General features: G+C 34.9%; 2 protein-coding genes across 4 annotated transcripts in view; both read left to right on the top strand.

Annotated features, from left to right (window-relative positions):
- LOC136028103 (nucleolar protein 9-like) overlaps nt 1-12,050 on the top strand; it is a 45,881-nt gene extending 33,831 nt beyond the window's left edge. For both annotated transcript variants that reach the window (XM_065705729.1, XM_065705728.1), the window contains exons 6-9: nt 3,337-3,465; nt 4,649-4,816; nt 9,638-9,781; nt 11,738-12,050. In XM_065705729.1, the coding sequence (XP_065561801.1) occupies nt 3,337-3,465; nt 4,649-4,816; nt 9,638-9,781; nt 11,738-12,004 (708 nt within the window). In that variant the 3' untranslated portion in view covers nt 12,005-12,050. The remainder of the gene's footprint in view (nt 1-3,336; nt 3,466-4,648; nt 4,817-9,637; nt 9,782-11,737) is intronic.
- A 2,499-nt stretch (nt 12,051-14,549) lies between these two features.
- LOC136028110 (neuralized-like protein 2) overlaps nt 14,550-19,461 on the top strand; it is a 40,084-nt gene continuing 35,172 nt past the window's right edge. For both annotated transcript variants that reach the window (XM_065705742.1, XM_065705743.1), the window contains exon 1: nt 14,550-14,648. The gene's annotated coding sequence lies outside the window, so the exon portion shown is untranslated. The remainder of the gene's footprint in view (nt 14,649-19,461) is intronic.

Below are 19,461 nucleotides of genomic sequence, written 5' to 3'. Positions count from 1 at the left end.
TTTAGAAAATAGATCAATGGTTTTGCCGTAGAGTTATTTTGAGGTTGCGGAGCAGCGGGTGAATGTAGTTCTAAGAAAAAATATGGTTTTAAGGACTGTCATTTTTGGATAAAACATTTTTCAATGTCCCATTGAAATTTCACTATGCCGCAGCCCACGAATTGGAACGTCATCTTCTTCCTTTTACGAGCCTAATTTTGTAAGACAATAGCTGATTTGTAACTTAGATCATTAACAGCTAGTAAAGGGCGATTTGACAACTAGTCATGGTTTTTGTATTTGTCATAGTTCACTTTCGGCCTATTTCGAACTGTGATAGTATCCATTTTATGTAAGGCGTTTTAATTGGATTTGTAATCGTATCATTGGAGTAAAAAGGAATTTGACAATGCCAATCAATCTGTTTAAATTGCTACATAGCAATAAAGTAAAAAAAACTTTCCAAACTTATTAGCTTCAATTGTATTAGATTCAATTTTATGTACTACTCCTATCATAGCTTTTTTTGATGAGATAAATGCGTGTATTTTACACTTCATTATTTTGCGGAAACCGTCTTCAAAGTTTCTCAAGTTTTGCGGCACTTTTCCTGCCAGTTGCACAACACTAAACATAGGATTCGAGTGAAAAGTTGTTCAAGTGAAAAGGTTTAAATAAAAAGTGAAAATGTCATGTGTATGTTTTTACCATTGGCGTACTTATTAGTCTTGTACGAACCCCATCAGGTAAAACACGTATATCCGCAAATACGCGTTTTTACCATTGGAACACATATAGGGATTCAGTTATTTATTTAAGAAGTAAGAGAAAAATCATTTTCAGATCACAAAAATAGAATAATTAGAACACTCTTCAGTAAGTCAATGGAATGGGTACCAGATGGCATGTCTTTTAAAAAATTCTGCGATTTTCTGGCATTAAAGGCACAAGCTTCGCCAATATTTTATCTTTTTTATCAGGCTTGACCCCTTTACCTCGGTTTAGCTTCTCCCCAAGAGGATGTTTCTTTACCCTCTTTGATCACTTTTTTACATTTTTTCAGCACAAAATCTAAAGAATTCGTCTTTGCTGTCTAGTGAGGTATTGTACAACATGGATGTTTCACCACGGTCAAATCTTACTTGAGAAAATTTGTTCAACGGGGATGGAGATTTGATGGAAATCTACTTGTCAATATCCATCAAAGTGCCTCCTTGCAGTTTAGTTATACATATTGCTTTTTCAATAAATTCGCACGGGCATCCAAAGTCCAAAACGTATTTGTTTCGAAGGTTGAACTCTATGGACCCATGCACTGAGTCTGGAGCCATATGGGTGTAACCCTTCGGTAGATTAAATATATAAAAAAAATATTTTGTTTTAACTGCAAGTCAGGAGCGACGTTAAAACTTAAAGCGAACAGAAATTATTCCGTATATGAAAGGGGTCGTCCCCTCCTCAGACCCTGGCTCTTTACGCAAAAGTCTGACTCTTTCTCACAACTCTACTTTTAAAACAATAAAAAAAACTTTAGCGTAAAGAGCGAGGCGCTGAGGTGGGGACAACCCCTCTAATATACGATATAATTTCTGTTCGTTTTAATTTTAATGTCGCTCTTTACTTACAGTTTAAAAAAAAACTTGTTTTTTTTATTTAATTTCTGAATGTTTTTGAATTAATGCATGTTTTGATTTTGGCTCACCGCACATGAATAATTAAAACAAAATTTGCATATTAATTTTTTATCGGCTAAATGGCTTTCTCATAGTTTTTATCGGACGATTTTGATTTAAAAGAAAGGGGTGGGGGAGGAGGCCTAGAGCCCTCCAATTTTTGGTTACTTGAAAAGGCATCTAGAACTTTTTTTTCCGAACTTTTTTATTAGTAATGTAACTTACATAACGAACTTCTATTTCTTATATTTGTATTACATATATGAGAGGGTTCGCCCCCTCGTCAATACCTTGCTCTTTACACTAAAGCTTGAATTTTGTCCCGATTCTCTAAGAATGACCCCTGAATCACAAAAGTCGTAGAATAAATACTGAAATTACTAAAAATACTTTGGTGTAAAGAGCGAGGTAATGTGAAGAAGATGAACCCCTTATTTATGTAATAATTTATGTTTTTTAGGTTTTAATACTGTTCCTTACATCCAGCTGAATCATCTTTTGTTCATTTTCTCATTGTTTTTTTTTTTTTTAAATAATGCTAAAAAATCCTGCAGCCCCTTCATGGAAATTCTTTTCCCTCATGATAAATACCTCCATGGAAAGATCCTCCCACGTAACCCCGACCCACCTCCCCCTCAACACGAAAAAGTCCCCCTGAAAACGTCTGTACCTTCCTAATAACCCTTCTCTATGTAAACAATGGTCAAAGTTTGTAACTTGTAGCCCCTCCTCCGGGGACTCTGGGGGATTAGGTCGTACCGAAAGACATAATTATTAGGTTTTTTGACTATGCTAAACAGAATGGATATCTCCGAATTTCGGTCCGAAGTCTTTGGGAAAAATGAGCGTGGGAGGGGGCCTGGATGCCCTCTAATTTTTTTGGTCCCTTAAAGAGGGCTCTAGAACTTTTAATTTCCGTTAGAATGAGCCCTCTTGCGACATTGTAGGACCACTGGATCGATACGATCATCCCTGGGGGGAAACAAATAAATAAACACGCATGCGCGATCTGTCTTCTGGAAAAAAATACAAAATTCCGCATTTTTGTAGATAGGAGCTTGAAACTTCTACAACAGGGTTCTCTGCTACGCTGAATTCGCTTGCTATATTTCTTTGACAATGTCATATTAACATTCTCACTAGTGCTATTGCTCTCATTGCCATACTCAGTTTCACTATCTCCCCCATTAGTCCTGCTTAAGTCATCTTCATCTGTTGAAATGCGGAATCATCTGAAAAATTGTAGTTGGTATCTAATGTCGCTCTATTTTTCTATATATTGCATAAAGTAATGTTGGTAACACTGAGCTTGAGGTACTGGAAGCCCACCCCTCTGGGAAATTTTGACGGTATGTTTATTGGTTTTCGTTAGCTGTGTCTTTCTTTGACTTTGTGAAATATGTATTGCACTGTGAATAGAAGGACATTTTTTTGGTTTTATTCAGTTATGTTGTAAATGTGTTCAATCTAAACATATATCCGACAAAGATCTAAAATATTTGTTGAAAAATCTAAAGTATGTCCAAAATGATTACCATATTGAAATGCAATTTTTTTTTAAGTAGACAGTGTTAGGTTTTTATGCCTTGAAATGCTGAGAGTGTTTTATTCTCTTTTTAACTTTTTTTTTTTAATTGACATGTTTATTTTGTTTAATTACCAATCCTCTTTTTCCTTTTTCCAGTTTTCCGAAATTTACGAAGAACTAGAGCCCAACTTCAAACGTTTTTTTACCGAAGGTGAAGGGGGGATAATGCTTGCAATTGCCAAGGCGTCCCAAAAATTGGTTACTAAGCAAGGAAATTTTCTAAGCGTAAGCTGAATTCTTTTTCTTATTATTTTTTTTAACTGTACTGAATTTTTAGTATTTTTATGCTGGGTCCAGAGACATACATCTTCCATGACATGGGAAGGGGGGGGGGAGTAAAAAAGTTATTAATACATCCTAATATTTATGATAAGCTAAAATGTAAGGAATGCTGTTCAAATAGCTTAGCAAGAATGGAAACTGGCTTGAATTTCAGCTGTGTAATGATTACCCATAATAATTGACTGGCTAAGAATGTATTGGAATTTTGTCTCCAAGATATATTGGAAGTATGTCTGTCATACTCTAGGACGGTGGACATATCAAATCTTCGTCTTCCTTATCTTCTTGTTTGGTTTCTTTTTCTTGTTGGACAGGCTTGAAAGATTTTAGAAAATAAAAGAAGACGAACTTCTTGGTTTGCCCATGATATTTTCTACTAAGTAAGAACAAAATATGGCAACGCTGTCCAACAAATTTAATCCCTTGACATCGTAAAGTACTCCTTGGAACATCAAATGAAGTATAGTTAAAAGAGCTGTTAATTGGAATCAAGAGCTAAGTCATCACAGTTATTAAGATCGATACTAAGGCTAGTACTACAAAGACCTGTTACAAAAACTTTGTGCAAATAAAGATCTACTAGAATCTATGTTTGTTATTTTAATAGGTTCTCTGCGTTTTTATTTACAGTCAAATCTTGAAAATCTAGTTTTTTTTTTGTTTCGTCGCTTCTCATCCATTGTGTAAAACTTTTATAGTTCAAAATTATTTGCAAGTCTGCTGTATTCTTTGTGTCTACGTTTTTTTTTTTACTTTTTTTTATTTTCCGCTGTGTGTGCCTTGTTGATTATATAAGTGGAATATGTGTGATATATTACTTTTATGAAAGTCCAATTTCTTAGTCTTTTTTATTTAGTATCTATTTGTTTGTTTTTTGTTGATCACTTTGGCTTTCGATCTTCGTTATTCTAGCCCTTTTTCTTGCTTTTATTTATTGCCCCGACTTGACTGTAATTTAGATAAAGCATATATTTAAGATTGATTTGTTTTTTTTTAATAATTAGTTAATATGTTTCTTTATTCAGAATTTAATAGAAATCTCGTCATGTACAGACCCAGAAGGCAATAATCATATCTAATACAATCCGTTTTGAGAATAACTAGTTAATATGTCTCTTTATTCTAGAAATTACTAGAATTCTCGTCATGTACAGACCCCGAAGGGAATAATCCATGTTTAATACAGTCTGTTTTGAGAATACAAGCGTCGAAGTTCAGCAAGGGTTCAAGCAAGATTACTTACGCTGGTTCTCAAATGGTACAAACATTATTAAGGTTCAATAAACCTATAAAGGTAAGAGAATAATGTTTATGCATAAACATAAAATTATGCAGTCTTACGCTGTCTTATGCAGTCTTAAAATATGGTCTTACGCTGGTTCTCAAATGGTACAAACGTTATCAAGGTTCAATAAACCTATAAAGGTAAGAGAATAACGCTCATGCATAAACATAAAATTATGCAGTCTTATGCAGTCTTAAAATTACGGTCTTACGCTGGATCTCAAACGGTACAAACATTATTAAGGCTCAATAAACCTATAAAGGTAAGAGAATAACGCTTATGCTTACTAAATGATACAAATACTTAAGAAGAGATATTTAAATGCTCCAAGCAATGTCTTATGAAAGGAAGTACAGTTGCTGCATCCATGTATTGGCTTAGAAATACTGAGAAATCAGACATTTGTAATTCTTTAAATTTGCCTACGTAGCAGAAGTATATAATTAATGAGAAGTGTACTTTTCAAAATCTAGGGGGTAAGGAAATAAAATCTAGGAGGAGGGTTGACCCTTGCTTGCCTCTCATCCATGCCTCTGTTATGAAAACAAGCATTATTTTTCCAAACCTGCAAAAGCATATAGTTTGTAAGAAGTAATGGAAGATTTTTAAATTCTCGAGATGATCAGAAAAAAGAATGCATACTAAGAATGCACACTTATGCATACTAAAAGGAATGCATACTTATGAATACTAAATGATACAAACACTCATGAAGAGAGATTTATATGATCTAAGAAATTTCTTATAAAAGGAAGGGCAACTGCTGCACCCATGTAACGGAAATATTCAAGGTCAAAAGGTACTTTACATCCTAAGCTTAGAAATTAATTGCTGAGAAATCAGACATTTCTAATTCTTCAAATTTGCCTACACAGCAGAAGTATGTAATTAATGAGAAGTGTACTTTTCAAAATCTACGGGGTAAGGAAAAAAATTTTTGGAGGACGATTGCCCACTTCTTGCTTCCCATGCATGCCTCTATCATGAAAACAAATATTATTTTCCAAACTTGCAAAAGCGTGTAATTTGTAAGAAGTAATGGAAAATTCTTGAGATGGATAGACAAAAGAACCTAGCCTAGGGTATAACACATTTTAAAACACTTTTCCGTCTTTCTGTTTCTTGTAGAACGGAACAAGCAACTTTAGAAGTTGTTTGTTTCGGGAGATTTTGTAAAAATCGAAACAACAAAAACAGGTAAATTTTATGAAAGATATTGTAATTGATTAATCTAAGTTAAATTGATTCGAAGTATGTTTAAGTTAAGGTAACTTGATTGATTAAGTTTAAACTAAGTTAAATATAAATTAAAAGCTAATTTTTGTTAGAGACCTAGCCTAGATCCTCCTTCCCTCTTAAGCACGATCCAGCTTTCCTGTGCTCAAGAAAGGAAACACTGAAAATAGCTATCTAAAAATTTTCTCTCTCCCGATCACCTTTTCTCTTCCTCTCTCCTCAAGGAAATAGCCAATGGTGATGCATGTACTTTCTTGTTTCATGAGGACAACCATATTCCAGTCAAACGGGATAAGAATCAAACCAAGCGTAAAGAACGGAAATATAAAGATCTTAGCGGAAAAATAAAATACAACCTACTACAACGTGGGATACATATTTGTTTTGTAATTTTGTTTCAAAACCTTTTTTTTCGATAATTTAGTTTCAAAATTGCAAGTCTATCTTTGTTTATTCCTTCATATACTTTATCGTAAAAAAATAAAAGATTCAGACGAAAGACTTCCCTGTTCATTTAAAAGCCATGAGTTTTTTGTAAATCAAGATCCAAATGATCTAACTAAGAATTAGCTGAGATTTTCTTTAGTACTTTTTAGGTAATTCCTGAATATTTCAATTTCCTGAACCTTTCACTACTGACAAACTTACTTTATGGACTTTAGGTTAGCAAACTGGTTTATGATTCGATTTGTGAATCATAAAAAAAAACATCATATAAACTCCGCTATTTATGTTTGTCAGTAGTATTTGGAAATTTCCATATAGTAATCGACTGTGTCTTTAAACTTAACAAAAAAAAATCAACATTCAGAGATTCGCTGAATATGTAAATGAAGTAAAGTTGTAGAACCAATAAAAGATGCTTGAGAATCTCATTCAGCATAGGATCAGACTTTAAATCTGAATCTCAACGCAGTGGGTTCGAGTAGGATATTCTTTTCCCGCTAGTAAAAATAGTCTTTTCCCCCGTTCTCACGACTGAAAAATGGGACGGTATAATTTCTGCGGCTAATGGTGATTAAATGACCTCTACTTTTCAAGAAAACTTCTCGGCGAGTACCATTTCTATTTTCCTGAAAAAGTTAACAAACATTTTTCAGCAGATCGTCCATACGTTACAAAAGAAATCAAAGCACTAAGCAGGAAAATCAGACAACTTTTCAGAAAAAAAAAACATAAAGAAGGGACTATCCTGAAGAATGAAATTAGACGAATGACCCGCCAAGCAGAGCCAGTGTACTATCAAAAGGAAGTATCTCACTTATTTGATTCTAAGCCTGGACAGTGGTAGAAAAGGATAAAGCAAATGACAGGTAAAATGCAAACTGGACTGGATTTCGGCTATGACGAGCCGGACAAAGGAACTGCAGATCTCCTAAACACCCACCTGGCAGCGATTATTCACACACTTCCACCACTAGACCCGGGGGTTTCTCTGCATCTGTCTCAAGATTTTATGGATTTCCCAATTATCACAGAATCCCAAGTTTGTGTTCAACTGATGATACTGAAGAGGAGGAGTATTACACCATTCAATATTCCTATTGACCTCTTTAAGGCTTTTCCTGAATTTTTGAGTGCTCCTTTAACTTTAATATTCAACAAGATTGCAATGTCAGGCCAGTATCCACAAAATTGGAAGAAGGGATTCATAACCCCTGTCCCCAAGAGAGGAGCCCCCGTGATTTTACTGGTATTTGGCCTATTGCGATGACACCTATTTTAGTAAAATCTATGTAAGTTTCATCGCTGGGTGGCTATAAACCTTTATTCCGCATAAAAGATGACCCTCAGCAATTTGGTAGTATTCCCAAGAGTTCGGCAAGCCATTACTTAATTAGCTTGCTTGATAAAATTTTAAAGCATCTAGATGAACCGGAACGCCAGGTCAACCTCTTGGCGATTGACCTAAAGAAAGCATTCGATTTGATCTGCCATAGAACCCCTATCCGCAACCTATTGGTAAGTTTTTAATGTTGATGCATATTTAGTAACATTAGTTTCAAATTTTCTTTGAGGTAGAAGTAAAAAAAAACATTATTCAGCCTATTGTAATCCACAGCCAATCTACTCTGGAGTTCCCCAGGAAACCATTTTACGCCCTCTACTTCTTTTGGTTACGGTAAATGAGTTAGTAAATGGTGGGTCGGAACGCTTTAAGTTCGTTTATGATTTACGCGTACTGGAGCTGGATGAAAAGATTGTTTCAAGCGAGGCAGGCAAAGTAACGGCGACTTTATCACGCCAAGCTGAGGAGGGCAAAATGGTCGTTAATTGTCAAGAAACGCTCGTATTAACTTTTTCTTTTCTGAGGGACAGCCCATCCCTTGGTCTATATAATGTTTCAGGTTGCAGCATCATGGATATCAAACTCTTAGGAATATCTCTGACACATGACCTTAAGTTGGAAAAACAGACACAAGAGAAAATCAAAGGGGCAAACCTGGGAATCGTTTCTTTAAAAATCCTTGCTCGTCATTGTATTTTTCTTACATTTGTCAGACTGCTGTTAGAATATGCTTGTCCCGTTTGGTATTACGTACTGAATTTGGACCAGAAGGACCGCCTGGAAAAGATCAAATACCGAGCTCTTCTGGTAGTATCTAAATCTCCTAAAGTCCCTTATTTCTCCCTTTCAAAACAATTTTCCCTTGCAAATCTTTCTACACGCCGTTATGAATTGTGTTTTAAATTTGGTATCGGTATTTTGGCCAATCCATGGCTTCGTGACATACTCCCTCCTGAGCATCTCCCTTCGTGCCAACGGCTACCGCGACAAGTAGCTCAATCGGTGCCAAATATTCAGCCGGTCCCAGCTCGGTATTTGTATTACCCAAGTAGTTTTGTTTCCTCGCTCGTCGAGATTTTTAATACTGGACTCAGTAGTCAATAATTGAACATATTTATTTGCTTTATTTCACTATTCTTTTTTTTTGTTTTTGTTTTTGTTTTTTACAGATAGTTGGACATTTCAATATCTTAGGTTTTAGTTCGACTCTGGGATATTTCGAATCATCCTCTAAGTTGATATGGCGATGGCTGCGGAGGTGATTTTTATATGTTTAATGTATTATATTTTAATGTAGCAAGAACTGTAGCAATGACCCTGTAAGGCGTTTGATAATAAAATCGTTTATCGTTAAGTAAGAAGGGCAAATATTTGAAAGAAAGATTGTTCCACGAAAGTTATATTTGTGGAGTAAGTAAATCGATATTAGACCAAAATGTGTGTGAAGATGGATAAAGGAATTGATTTGATTTAAACACGAATTGGGGCTTTTCTTTCTAAACGAGTATTTCCAAACTTATTGTTTTGGTAAATCAACTGTATTTGGTCTAACTGCAAGTATTTTAAAACATCTTTATGGAATTTTTCAAATAGGGTTGAGGGGTTTTATGCTAGGGTGGAACCATTTTTCTCTGACCTTCAAAAATAGGATACAGTACGTTTTTCCTTCTGCATGTCGTCTGGCAGGCTTTGCTACTAGAAATTTTTCAACATTGTGGGTTTTGGTTGTGGAATTTTCAAGTTAACAGTTGCTCTGTTCGAAATGAAATTATGATTCGTCTCTAGCCAAACCCATCTTATTCTAGATGATAAACAGTATGCTGTCACTACCTGCAAATGAGCTACGTGACTTATTCTGTGATCCTTGTGGAAGCTACGTCATGGATACTTTTGTCTCTTCACCCTCTATTGGTGAAAAATCCAGGGATAGACTGAGAAACAAACTCAAGGTAATTATTCAGTCTTTTGTATTTGGATTTAAGTTATATGCTTCAATTTTAATATTTTTTGAAATTAAGTTCCTTTAATTTCTTTTACTATTTCTCTTAAGTTTAATCTAGTCAGTTTATTTGGGGCCCCCTGATGCTCCTGTTATTGATAAGGTGTTTCGTCTTGCTTTTACCATTTAGTTTTGAACAAAATTGCCTACCCAACGGAGTTTTTGATAAATGTGGCCATTTTTGAAACGGTGTATGAACCATCTTTTATTTACAATTTAGAAAACCAAAATAAGCTTTGTAATTGTCTGAAGACAAGACTGTATTTTTACTTTTTCTTATTTAAATATTAATTCCCATGAGGACCTTAAAAGGTATGTTTTTGCTCCCCTATAAAACTATTTAAATATTCATAGGCCCGTTCGTTTTTCGCACGATGAATGCATCCATTACAAAATTATAGAACTTAATTTGTTTCCAAACTACAAACGGTCTGTTCGTTTTATAATTGAAACACTATAACCTTCTCTGAAATTCTTTTGGGTTGAAAAATAAACAGAAACAAAAAGCATGAAAAATTGTCTCTTTATGTAGAAATCCTATTCCTCTTGATCATAAAATGGCAGGTGAGCCAGAAAAATCTGGCTGATATCACACAGGAGTAATTGAGCTTCAAGGAACATTTGGTCCTTTTTTTCTTGGAGGTTGTCTTTATTTTCAACAAGCCAGTAGTGTAGTTTATAGTCATTTTGAACTAGCAATTATTTTCAGAAGTTTCATGTATACACCTATAGCTTACTTGTTGACCGGATGCAGAAAAAGAACCGACCCCAGCAGAAAAAAAATTTACAAGGGCTTATATGTCTACCATGTTTGTTTTTAATCCCACCTTTCCACCAAACATAAAAGTCTGCGTCCCCTTTCCCTGTTAAAGTGAACATTTAATGACAAAGCATTTCTGCTTGTAATCTGATAGAAAGGTGAGTTTCGCTTGAAAATAGACCCAATGTTTTTAGAATATTAGTCTGTCTGCTAGCAAGGCTATAAATAACACATAAATAAACATATTTCGCAAAGTTGCCCCTACCAAACTAGAAACGTGGTTTTTTCTTTTCTTTTTTTCTTACAAAGTGGATAAAAGACAAGAAGCTTTAATATTAGCACCGTTTAATTGTATTTATCTTCGAATTTTTGGAATAGTCAAGTGGTTGAAGGTTCACTGTATCTGATACTAAATCAATTGTAGGTTCGCCGGAACCTGCGGACGAACAGCATTATATTGACTTTGTGCAAACTTCGCCCAACTGCAACAAACTCCGCGATATTTAGCTAATTAATGTTTTGTTTTTTTTTAACTGTGCAGATGGCATAAATGCAACTGGCTCAATTGATTTTTATTGGTTTTATTTTAGCTTCTTTTTTTCATGTCATATTTTTGCAAGGAGTGTAATTACTTTACATATTGTCCATACATTTGGAAAAACTAAGGATTCGTTGTGGCTTATTCACAACCAGATTTAACAAACACCGAGATATAGTCAGTGCTAATTTGACTCAGTTAGATTTTTTATAGAAGTTTTGATTGGCGGAAAAATTTCTGATTGGCTCAAATTAGCGCTAGTTAAGTCTCGAAATCTCATTTTAAATGGGTCTTTACTGCTAATATGACATATCAATACTATCGATGCCAACTAGAGACTAGAGGACTGTAAGATTAAACCTGCCGTTTGTCAAGGGGATGCCCTTTTTTTAGCTGTATGTGCATGGAAGTTCAATGCCACCTATGTGTTGTTTCCCAACTGAAGTTCGCTTCCAGGATCTTTATTATTATTGGTGTTATATTTTAGTTTTATTTGAATAAATTGAATTGAATTGAATTGAAGAAAACTACATATTCTGCTAAATCCAAACCCATTATGTTCAGTAAGAAACTATTGAATATTTTTCGGATTGATTTTCTTTTTTCAGGGCGAATTTGCAGGACTAGCGTCATCCAGAAATGGTTCTCGAGCCTTCGATTCTTTGTGGGCAGTATCAGATATCAAAACAAAAGCTACTATTGGTCAAGAACTACTGGCTAAGGAGGCAGCTGTTTCTGGAAACCAATGGGGGTCAATTATTTTTGCAAAACATGGATTGAGCCTCTTAAGGAAACGGAAATCAGACTGGGAAGCGTTCCAGGGACAAGAAACAAAGAAAAGGAAGCTATTCAAAGAATTTTTGAGTGTGCCCTAATGTCTTATTTGTGCTTCTATAAAATAAATGTACCCTTGTCTTGCAATGTACGATACTTGCGTCGCTCAAAGTGGTCGTGTGGTTTTATTATTCTTTAAAATATAATGATAAATAAATCAAGCCTCACTTGGAACCAAAATCTTTATCTATCAGTACTGCGCGGTCAAAAGAGGGAAATCCGGAGCATTTTGCTTCAGAAAGGATGTATCTTGGAGAAACACCCTCCCCCCCCCCTCTAAACCTGTACCTTTCCTAGTGACTACTTTCCGCGTCCCACTTGTCATGTTAAAGGTCATTCCGGAACGAAAAATTTGTATTAGTAAATCAGGAGAAAATCTTTTAAAAATTAGAGTGAAATTCAGAATGTGTTAGAGCCGTGATTCTCAACATGGGGTGCTGGCCCCCAGAAAAAAACCTAGGTTAGTATTTAACCAAAGGCCGTATGAAGTGCCTCGGTTATTTTGACTTATGGGTGACACTTAACAAATTTGGACATTGGTAAACCTAGCCTATTGCACTGAAAGCCTGTAAGAATGCAAATTTGTTTCTAATTGATGCATGATTTTAAGCAGTCCAAATGTAAACTAAAATCACGTTCTTTCTATCTAGCCTTAAGCATCCCTTTTGAAATTGCTTGATAATAGGGATTATATATATATATATATATATATATATATATATATATATATATATATATATATATATATATATATATATATATATATATATATCATCACAAAAATATTCAAAACTCCACGTTTCTTAGATCCATCCGTTGTTCTTGCTTCATGATGGGTTTGCGTATACCATGAAGTATTTCAACTAGACCTTTAAAGCGCATGTAGCAAACTATATTATCAAAAATTAAAAGATAGATTGCATTGGAAATTAATTTTAGCTGTTAGATATAAGCGAGTTATACATTAAAGAGAAACATCATGATGAATGTAAGTACCTTTTGTTATAAAAGCAGCAAAACAAGTTAAGTTTGTAAATAGTTTTTACCCAACTCTAGTTTTATTCGCTGTGTTTAAACGGATTTACGGGGCCAGCTTGGTTTTGCATTTCTGCTCCACTTGTCATTCTGCTGTTTAGTGTGAGAAAAACAACGAACCTGTCTCAGACAAAACTAAGAGTGTTTTGACAGATTCTAATTTGGCTCTGCAGTTTTTAAACTAACACCCATCTTAAGGAGAAGTGCTCCGATTTATGATTATATTAATACGAAACGGTTTATAGTCAACGTACCTTATTATGAAGCAGGAAATCGGCTTACTCACACTCCATTTCAGCTAAAACTTCAACCAAGCTAAAATCTAATGCGTGCCGTAGATCCCGCGACTGTCCTTTATTATATTTTCTTATTTATTAAGAGGCCTGTATGGTCATCTCCACTGATATAGGCTATTTCGATATACAATAGATTCGCCATCCAGTGAAAATAAAGTATATTTAATAACATTTTCATCAGAATTCGCCTCACTATATTCAGAAATTTTAACGCAAACATAGCAAAATCGCCAAATTCCATGGTAAATCACGAAATTTTAGGGAAAATCACCAGCAATAGTAACCCTGCTTGTTTCTAACAGTTTAGCCACAAGACTGTATTCAAGAATAAATGATCTTTGAGCATAATTCCAGTTTTACAGTAGAATCTGAGCATAAATTTTTCAAAGCACCCATAGCTTTGAACCCTACAAAACCAACAAAAAAAATGATACAAAAGTCTTTGCAGATCAATTCGAACTAGACAGACTTAGTATAAACAAAGTAGTTCAAGGGATGTTACATTCCAAAACGGTAGCTTCCTTTGATTTTTTCAGTAAAGAAGATCAAGGCTCTATGGACGATCAATTTCCATGGACGTACATTTTAAAGTTTATTAAAGAGATTCTTTGGAGATATTCCAGAATCATTTTCTGTAGAGTATGTGCTGAACTTTGTCATGTGCTTTTGATTTTAGGCACAATTCTTCTAATAACTAGAACATAGCAATATACCCAGAACTTGACCTTCTTTAAAGGGCCCAATGGTCAAATTTACATCTCATATTATTGTCTTAACAATCATAAATTGTATATTTTCTCGTTTTAACTAAATAATATATTATATATGAAAGAGCCAGAAGGAAGATATTGAGTATGAACAAATGCTGACCTGTTTCAAATGCTTTGGATTTTAGGCGCAGTTCTTTCAATACGTATCAAACATGTAAGTTACTAAGAAATTAATCTTTTCAAAAAGGCCTAATTGTCAATTTTAAGTGTCGCCGTATTGTTTTAGCAGCGACAAATTGTGCTTTTAACGGCCTTTTTATTACCTATGAAAGGGCCCGAAGGAAGATACTTTCCAATATGTGGAGAGCGTTCCACGCACACGCTGTCCCTCATTACCAAAAATTACGCTGTTGTGTAACTCCCGTTTTGGTTAATCACATGGGTGAGCCAATCTTATGTGCAACGCAAATACTTTTACGATCAACTGTTAAGACAGAAATGTGGTGATAGATGGACCAGGCGAAAATATCTTGTTAGTAAGTCATTGCAACGCCGCCGAAACATTAGAAAGAACAATTTAAAAAATGATCGCATGCAAAAAATAATTATTTTACTTACAAATCCATCGAAGTTGCTTATATAAGGTATAATTTTAGACAATTCCATTAATTATATAAATGCATGGTGAACAGGCTATTTGATGTCTTGATAAAATTCTAGTTAATTTACTTCTTGCTATCTCGGAAGGGGTCTAGGTTAGGAAAATAAAACTTTCAGGGATGGGTCTACAGACTAAAGTATGTCCCGGGAAGGCTTGAAAAAGTACCCACTCCACTACCTCTCTCTCTAAAGGTCCTGAAATTTGCCTACATGACAGGTCACCTATTGAAATTTTGACAAAATAACATTTTACCTTAACTTTTTGTTACTAGTTGCTTTTTCTCTGCCTTTAGTTCTGAAAATGCAATTCCTGTTATTTGAGTAGAATTTTGAGCCATATCAATGTTGTTCTTTTTCAAAATTTAGGAAATGTATATGCATATCTTTTAAACCTTATAAAATGGAATTGAGCAAAGTTATGAAACTGAAAACAATTTTTGGTCAATGTTCCTATTACCTGAACAATTGTTTAGAGTTGTGAAACTATTGTTAATAGATCCATTTTGACTTTTTGAGCATCTTTTTTCTCTTGCAAAACTACTGGAAACTCACTGTTATCAAGTTATTCCAGTCCACATATTCTTGTATTCACACATATAGAATTGCAATCATTTCCATTTTCGTTGATCAGATATTTGAAATTGCAAATCTGTAATAGCCTAGTTTAGAAACAAATTTGGGCTATATATTTGCACATTAGGGGGGTGGGGGTAAAGCATAGCATATATTAAATACTTAAACTAACCATTGCTGTATTTAATATATGCTGTGCTTTAGCCCCCCCCTAATGTGCAAATATATAATAACTCCATAATGGTGAGTTTGTGGTAGTTTTTCAAGAGAGAAAAGATGTTCAAAAAGTCAAAATGCATCTATTAGCAATAGTTTCATGACCCTAAACAATTGTTCAGGTAATGGAACATTGACCCAATTTTGTTGCACTTCAATTAAGCAGAAGGTCTATTTTGCAAGGTTTCACTTTAGAGGGAGAAGGAGTAGAGGTAGTTGCTTTAAAATACCTTCCCAGGACATACTTTAGTCTGTAGATTCATCCCTGAAAGTTTCATTTTCCTAACCTAAACCCATTCTGAGAAAGCAAGAAGTCAATTAACTAGAATTTTACTGATGCCTTTTTTATGCTCTTATTGGTAAATTTAGAAGAGTTAGATTATTCTAAATCTCTGCTTTGGCTCAAACATTAATTCTTTAAAGTTTTATTGAACTAATTTAACAATTTTCTTAGACAGTTGAAAGCTCATGATCTTGAATTCTCCTAAGTCTCCATCATGGTCAATTCAAGCTTGGAAAATAGATCTTGTGCTGAAATGAAGTAGGCTAGCCTACAAGAAAACTTTACAGCTTCACAACTTTGATCAGTTTAAATTTACAAGGTTTTGAAGATCTGCAAATATATCTCCTAGATTTAGAAGTGAACCCATTATCATTGTTTAAAATTTACTTAAATGGCAGGGATTGCATTTTAAGACTAACACCAGACAAAAAGAAACCACAAACTAGAAATTAATTTAAAGATTTGTTTTGTTAAGAATCAAATTCGTATAGACCTATGAAGTAGGCAAATTTCTAAGACTTAATAGGCTAATAAGAAGAAGGGCAACATTGAAGCTCAGCATTACCTTCCCTGAGTATGTTTTTGGCACTGGATTCATTACTAAGAGTTTCATTTCCTAACCTAATCTGTTTCCAATATAGCAGAGATTAGGTGCAACTCTTTGTTTGGCTAGTGATAAGCTACATCAGTTAATAGGTATATATATTAGATGCAAGCACATGGAACATAAAAATAAACATGATAGTAATTTAATTTCATCTTCCTTCTTTTCTTCACCAGATCTAATGCTTGCTTTTGTAGATGTCCAAATTTAACCTCACCAGGGTTTCCACCTGATGACTAGAATGGGTGACAGTCCTGCCCCTCTCATAGTTGTTTTCTTCTGCATGAGTCAGACCAGAGGGTTCCACTTCTGTCTCCAATGTACCTTGCATTGGTAGCATAGGCTCTGTCATATAGGGGTAGGTGCTTTCATAGGAATCAGCTTGCTGATTAAGTGTGTTCTCTGAGTGTGGGATGCTTCTTGATCTGCTGGGATCCTTGGAAGATTGGGAGCTTAAAGTTTGACAGCTTACACTGTTATTCAGGTAAGTCACTGTTGGAACCTGTCTTGATTTAATGTGTACCTTGTTGAGGTGGAATATCCCTCCTTCTTAAAGATGAACATAGTATAAGCAAGATTTGTTAAGCAAGAGTTGGTCATAGTATTTGATTTGGGCCTCTTGTGCCATCTTTCTCTGTTATTTAAGCTTTTCTAAATGGACAATTCCAGGTTGCAAAGGCTGCTTGATACTGGGTAAGATAAGATAATATTTATTTTCAAAAGGCTATCACAAGCTCTAATAGAGCCAAATTTGCTTCATATGTTCAAAAAGAAAACGCAGAACAAAGAAACAACTAATACAGCAGAGCAAAATTAGAAGAAACACCAATCAAGCATAAAAATTGCCACAATAAATTTAACACACATGAAAAAGAAAAAGGTCCAAGTACAAGAAATAAAATGAACTTTATGCAATTAAAGGCAAAAACAAAAAGGGTAGGGGACAAAACAAAATCACAGGCTAAAAGAAAAATACTGCCAAATTTGCATCATATGTCAAATACTGTAAAATTACAAAAAAAAAAACACTTAAAATCAAGTCAAATTAGCTGTTAAAATTAAATATTTACAATTAATGAAAGGATTGTGCCAAAGACAAGATCAAAAGTGAAATAGAAGGGGGGGGGGGTTATTGATTTAAAATTTCAGCTATGTGAGGGGTGAATGTTCTTCTATATCTTTCAGTGGAAACTCTTATTGGGGCAAGAAGGGGGGGTTTTTTTGAAACAAAATGTGGGGGGGGGGGTAAATGATCACTAGGGAAAAGAGAAGTAGCACAAGCGTTATGCAAGGCATTGTGGGCAAAACATAAGGAAATTTGTGTTCTGCTTTTCTTAAGGGTGACTAGATTTCCTCTCCAAAGAACAGAAATGTAAGGCACTTTACCCTCATTGAAAATAATTCTTAGATACCTTTTTTGCACTGCCTCTATTCTGTCTGACAATTCATTGGAGATGCCAGGATGCCAAACAGGACAAGAATATTCAAGGGCAGGACATACAAAAGAGAGAATAATCCTCAAACAATGTGATTAATTACCTTAAAATTACCTTAAATCGCAGCTTGGAGTGATATAAGGATTATAGATCTTGGGGTTATTGTAGATCACCAATTAAAGTTTAGCAGCCATGCTAAGTCTGTTTCATCTTCTGCAAATAAAACCCTCGGTATCATAAAAAGAACCATCTCCAGCCAACACCCTAGAGTTCTTATGAAGTTATATAAGGCGCTTGTACGTCCACGCCTGGAGGTTGGAATGTCATTGGCAGCCCCTTTCTTCAAAAAAGATAGGAAGTTGCTTGAGGATGTCCAGTGTCGTGCCACTAAGATGGTTACCAACATGAATAAATTTCCATACAAAGAAAGACTACGTCGTTTGAAGCTGCCAACGCTGACATACCGATGGAAAAGGGGTGACATTATTTTAATCAAAAAAATCCTCTCTAAAAATACCCTTCCCGGTCTCTTTGCACAGCCCTTGCATTCTGGTACTAGAGGACATTCTTTGAAGCTCTCCATGCAGCGTTCCACGAGTAGACATAGAAGCCACTTCTTCAGCCAAGGAATCATCAATATGTGGAACCAGCTCTCTGAAGAAACAGTTTCTGCTACTTCAATTGACATGTTCAAGTCCCACCTTGATAGGGAATGGCTCTGCCAGGAGTTCCTTTACAATTGGGAAGTTGCAGAGTCCTCCACAAGAGTCTAATCTAACAGCCACAATCTACACCAAACGAATTCTTTTTTTTGTGATTTAGGACATTTAAATTTATTGAGGAGTTTGAGGAGAGAAAATGCAGTATTTGTACATTTTAAGAAATCATTCATGTAGCAATCCCATTTTAAGTTGCTTGAGATGGTAACACCCAGTAATTTCATAGTATTAACAGACATTTCAGGGGGGATAGGACGTGAGAAAGAAGGGGGAGTTTTTAGGAAACTAATTGTTAAAATTGTTGACTTTATAAGGGTTGACTCTCATATGACTAGCAACAGCTTCATCTGATATTGACTCCAAGATGTCCATTGGGTTACTTTTTAGATTTTTTAAACATGTTTCTAAGACAGTTAAATCATCAGTGAATTTCCATCTACCTGGGAAATCAACACCAAGACTATTTATCATGGTAAGAAATAAAATTGGACCTTAGAGGGTTCCCTGGGGTACACCATTATAAATTGGGAGGGGATCAGAGTATACATTCAGGTATTTGACAACTTGCATTCTATTAGAAAGGAAGGACAAGATTATTCTTATTAAATAGGGGTCAACTAGGAAAATTATTACAGTTAACTAAATCAAAAGGCGTTTGTAGGTCAACTGTGATAACATTGAGCCAGGTATTGGGTTTTTCAAGTTTATTACATATAGTATCCAAAAGGTAAACCAGATAGTGTGAGGTAGAGGTAGAGCACAAATTTTCAAATTGCTTTTTGGTCAACATTTGGGATCATTTTTACTTTCAACCAATCAGATGAAAAGCTTTCATATAACTTGGAAAACGGAAGAGTAAGAATAATGGCTTGGCAAAATCTTATTTACTACCCTTCTTTTTTATGGGAGTAATAAAACCTAATTTCTAACAATCAGGGAACTTACCAGTATAGGTAATTTCATTAA

The sequence above is a fragment of the Artemia franciscana genome, chromosome 6 (assembly GCF_032884065.1).
Source record: "Artemia franciscana chromosome 6, ASM3288406v1, whole genome shotgun sequence".
NCBI classification, from domain to species: domain Eukaryota; kingdom Metazoa; phylum Arthropoda; class Branchiopoda; order Anostraca; family Artemiidae; genus Artemia; species Artemia franciscana.
Note: the sequence above shows the minus strand (reverse complement) of the source record. Positions and strands in the feature narration are given on the sequence as shown.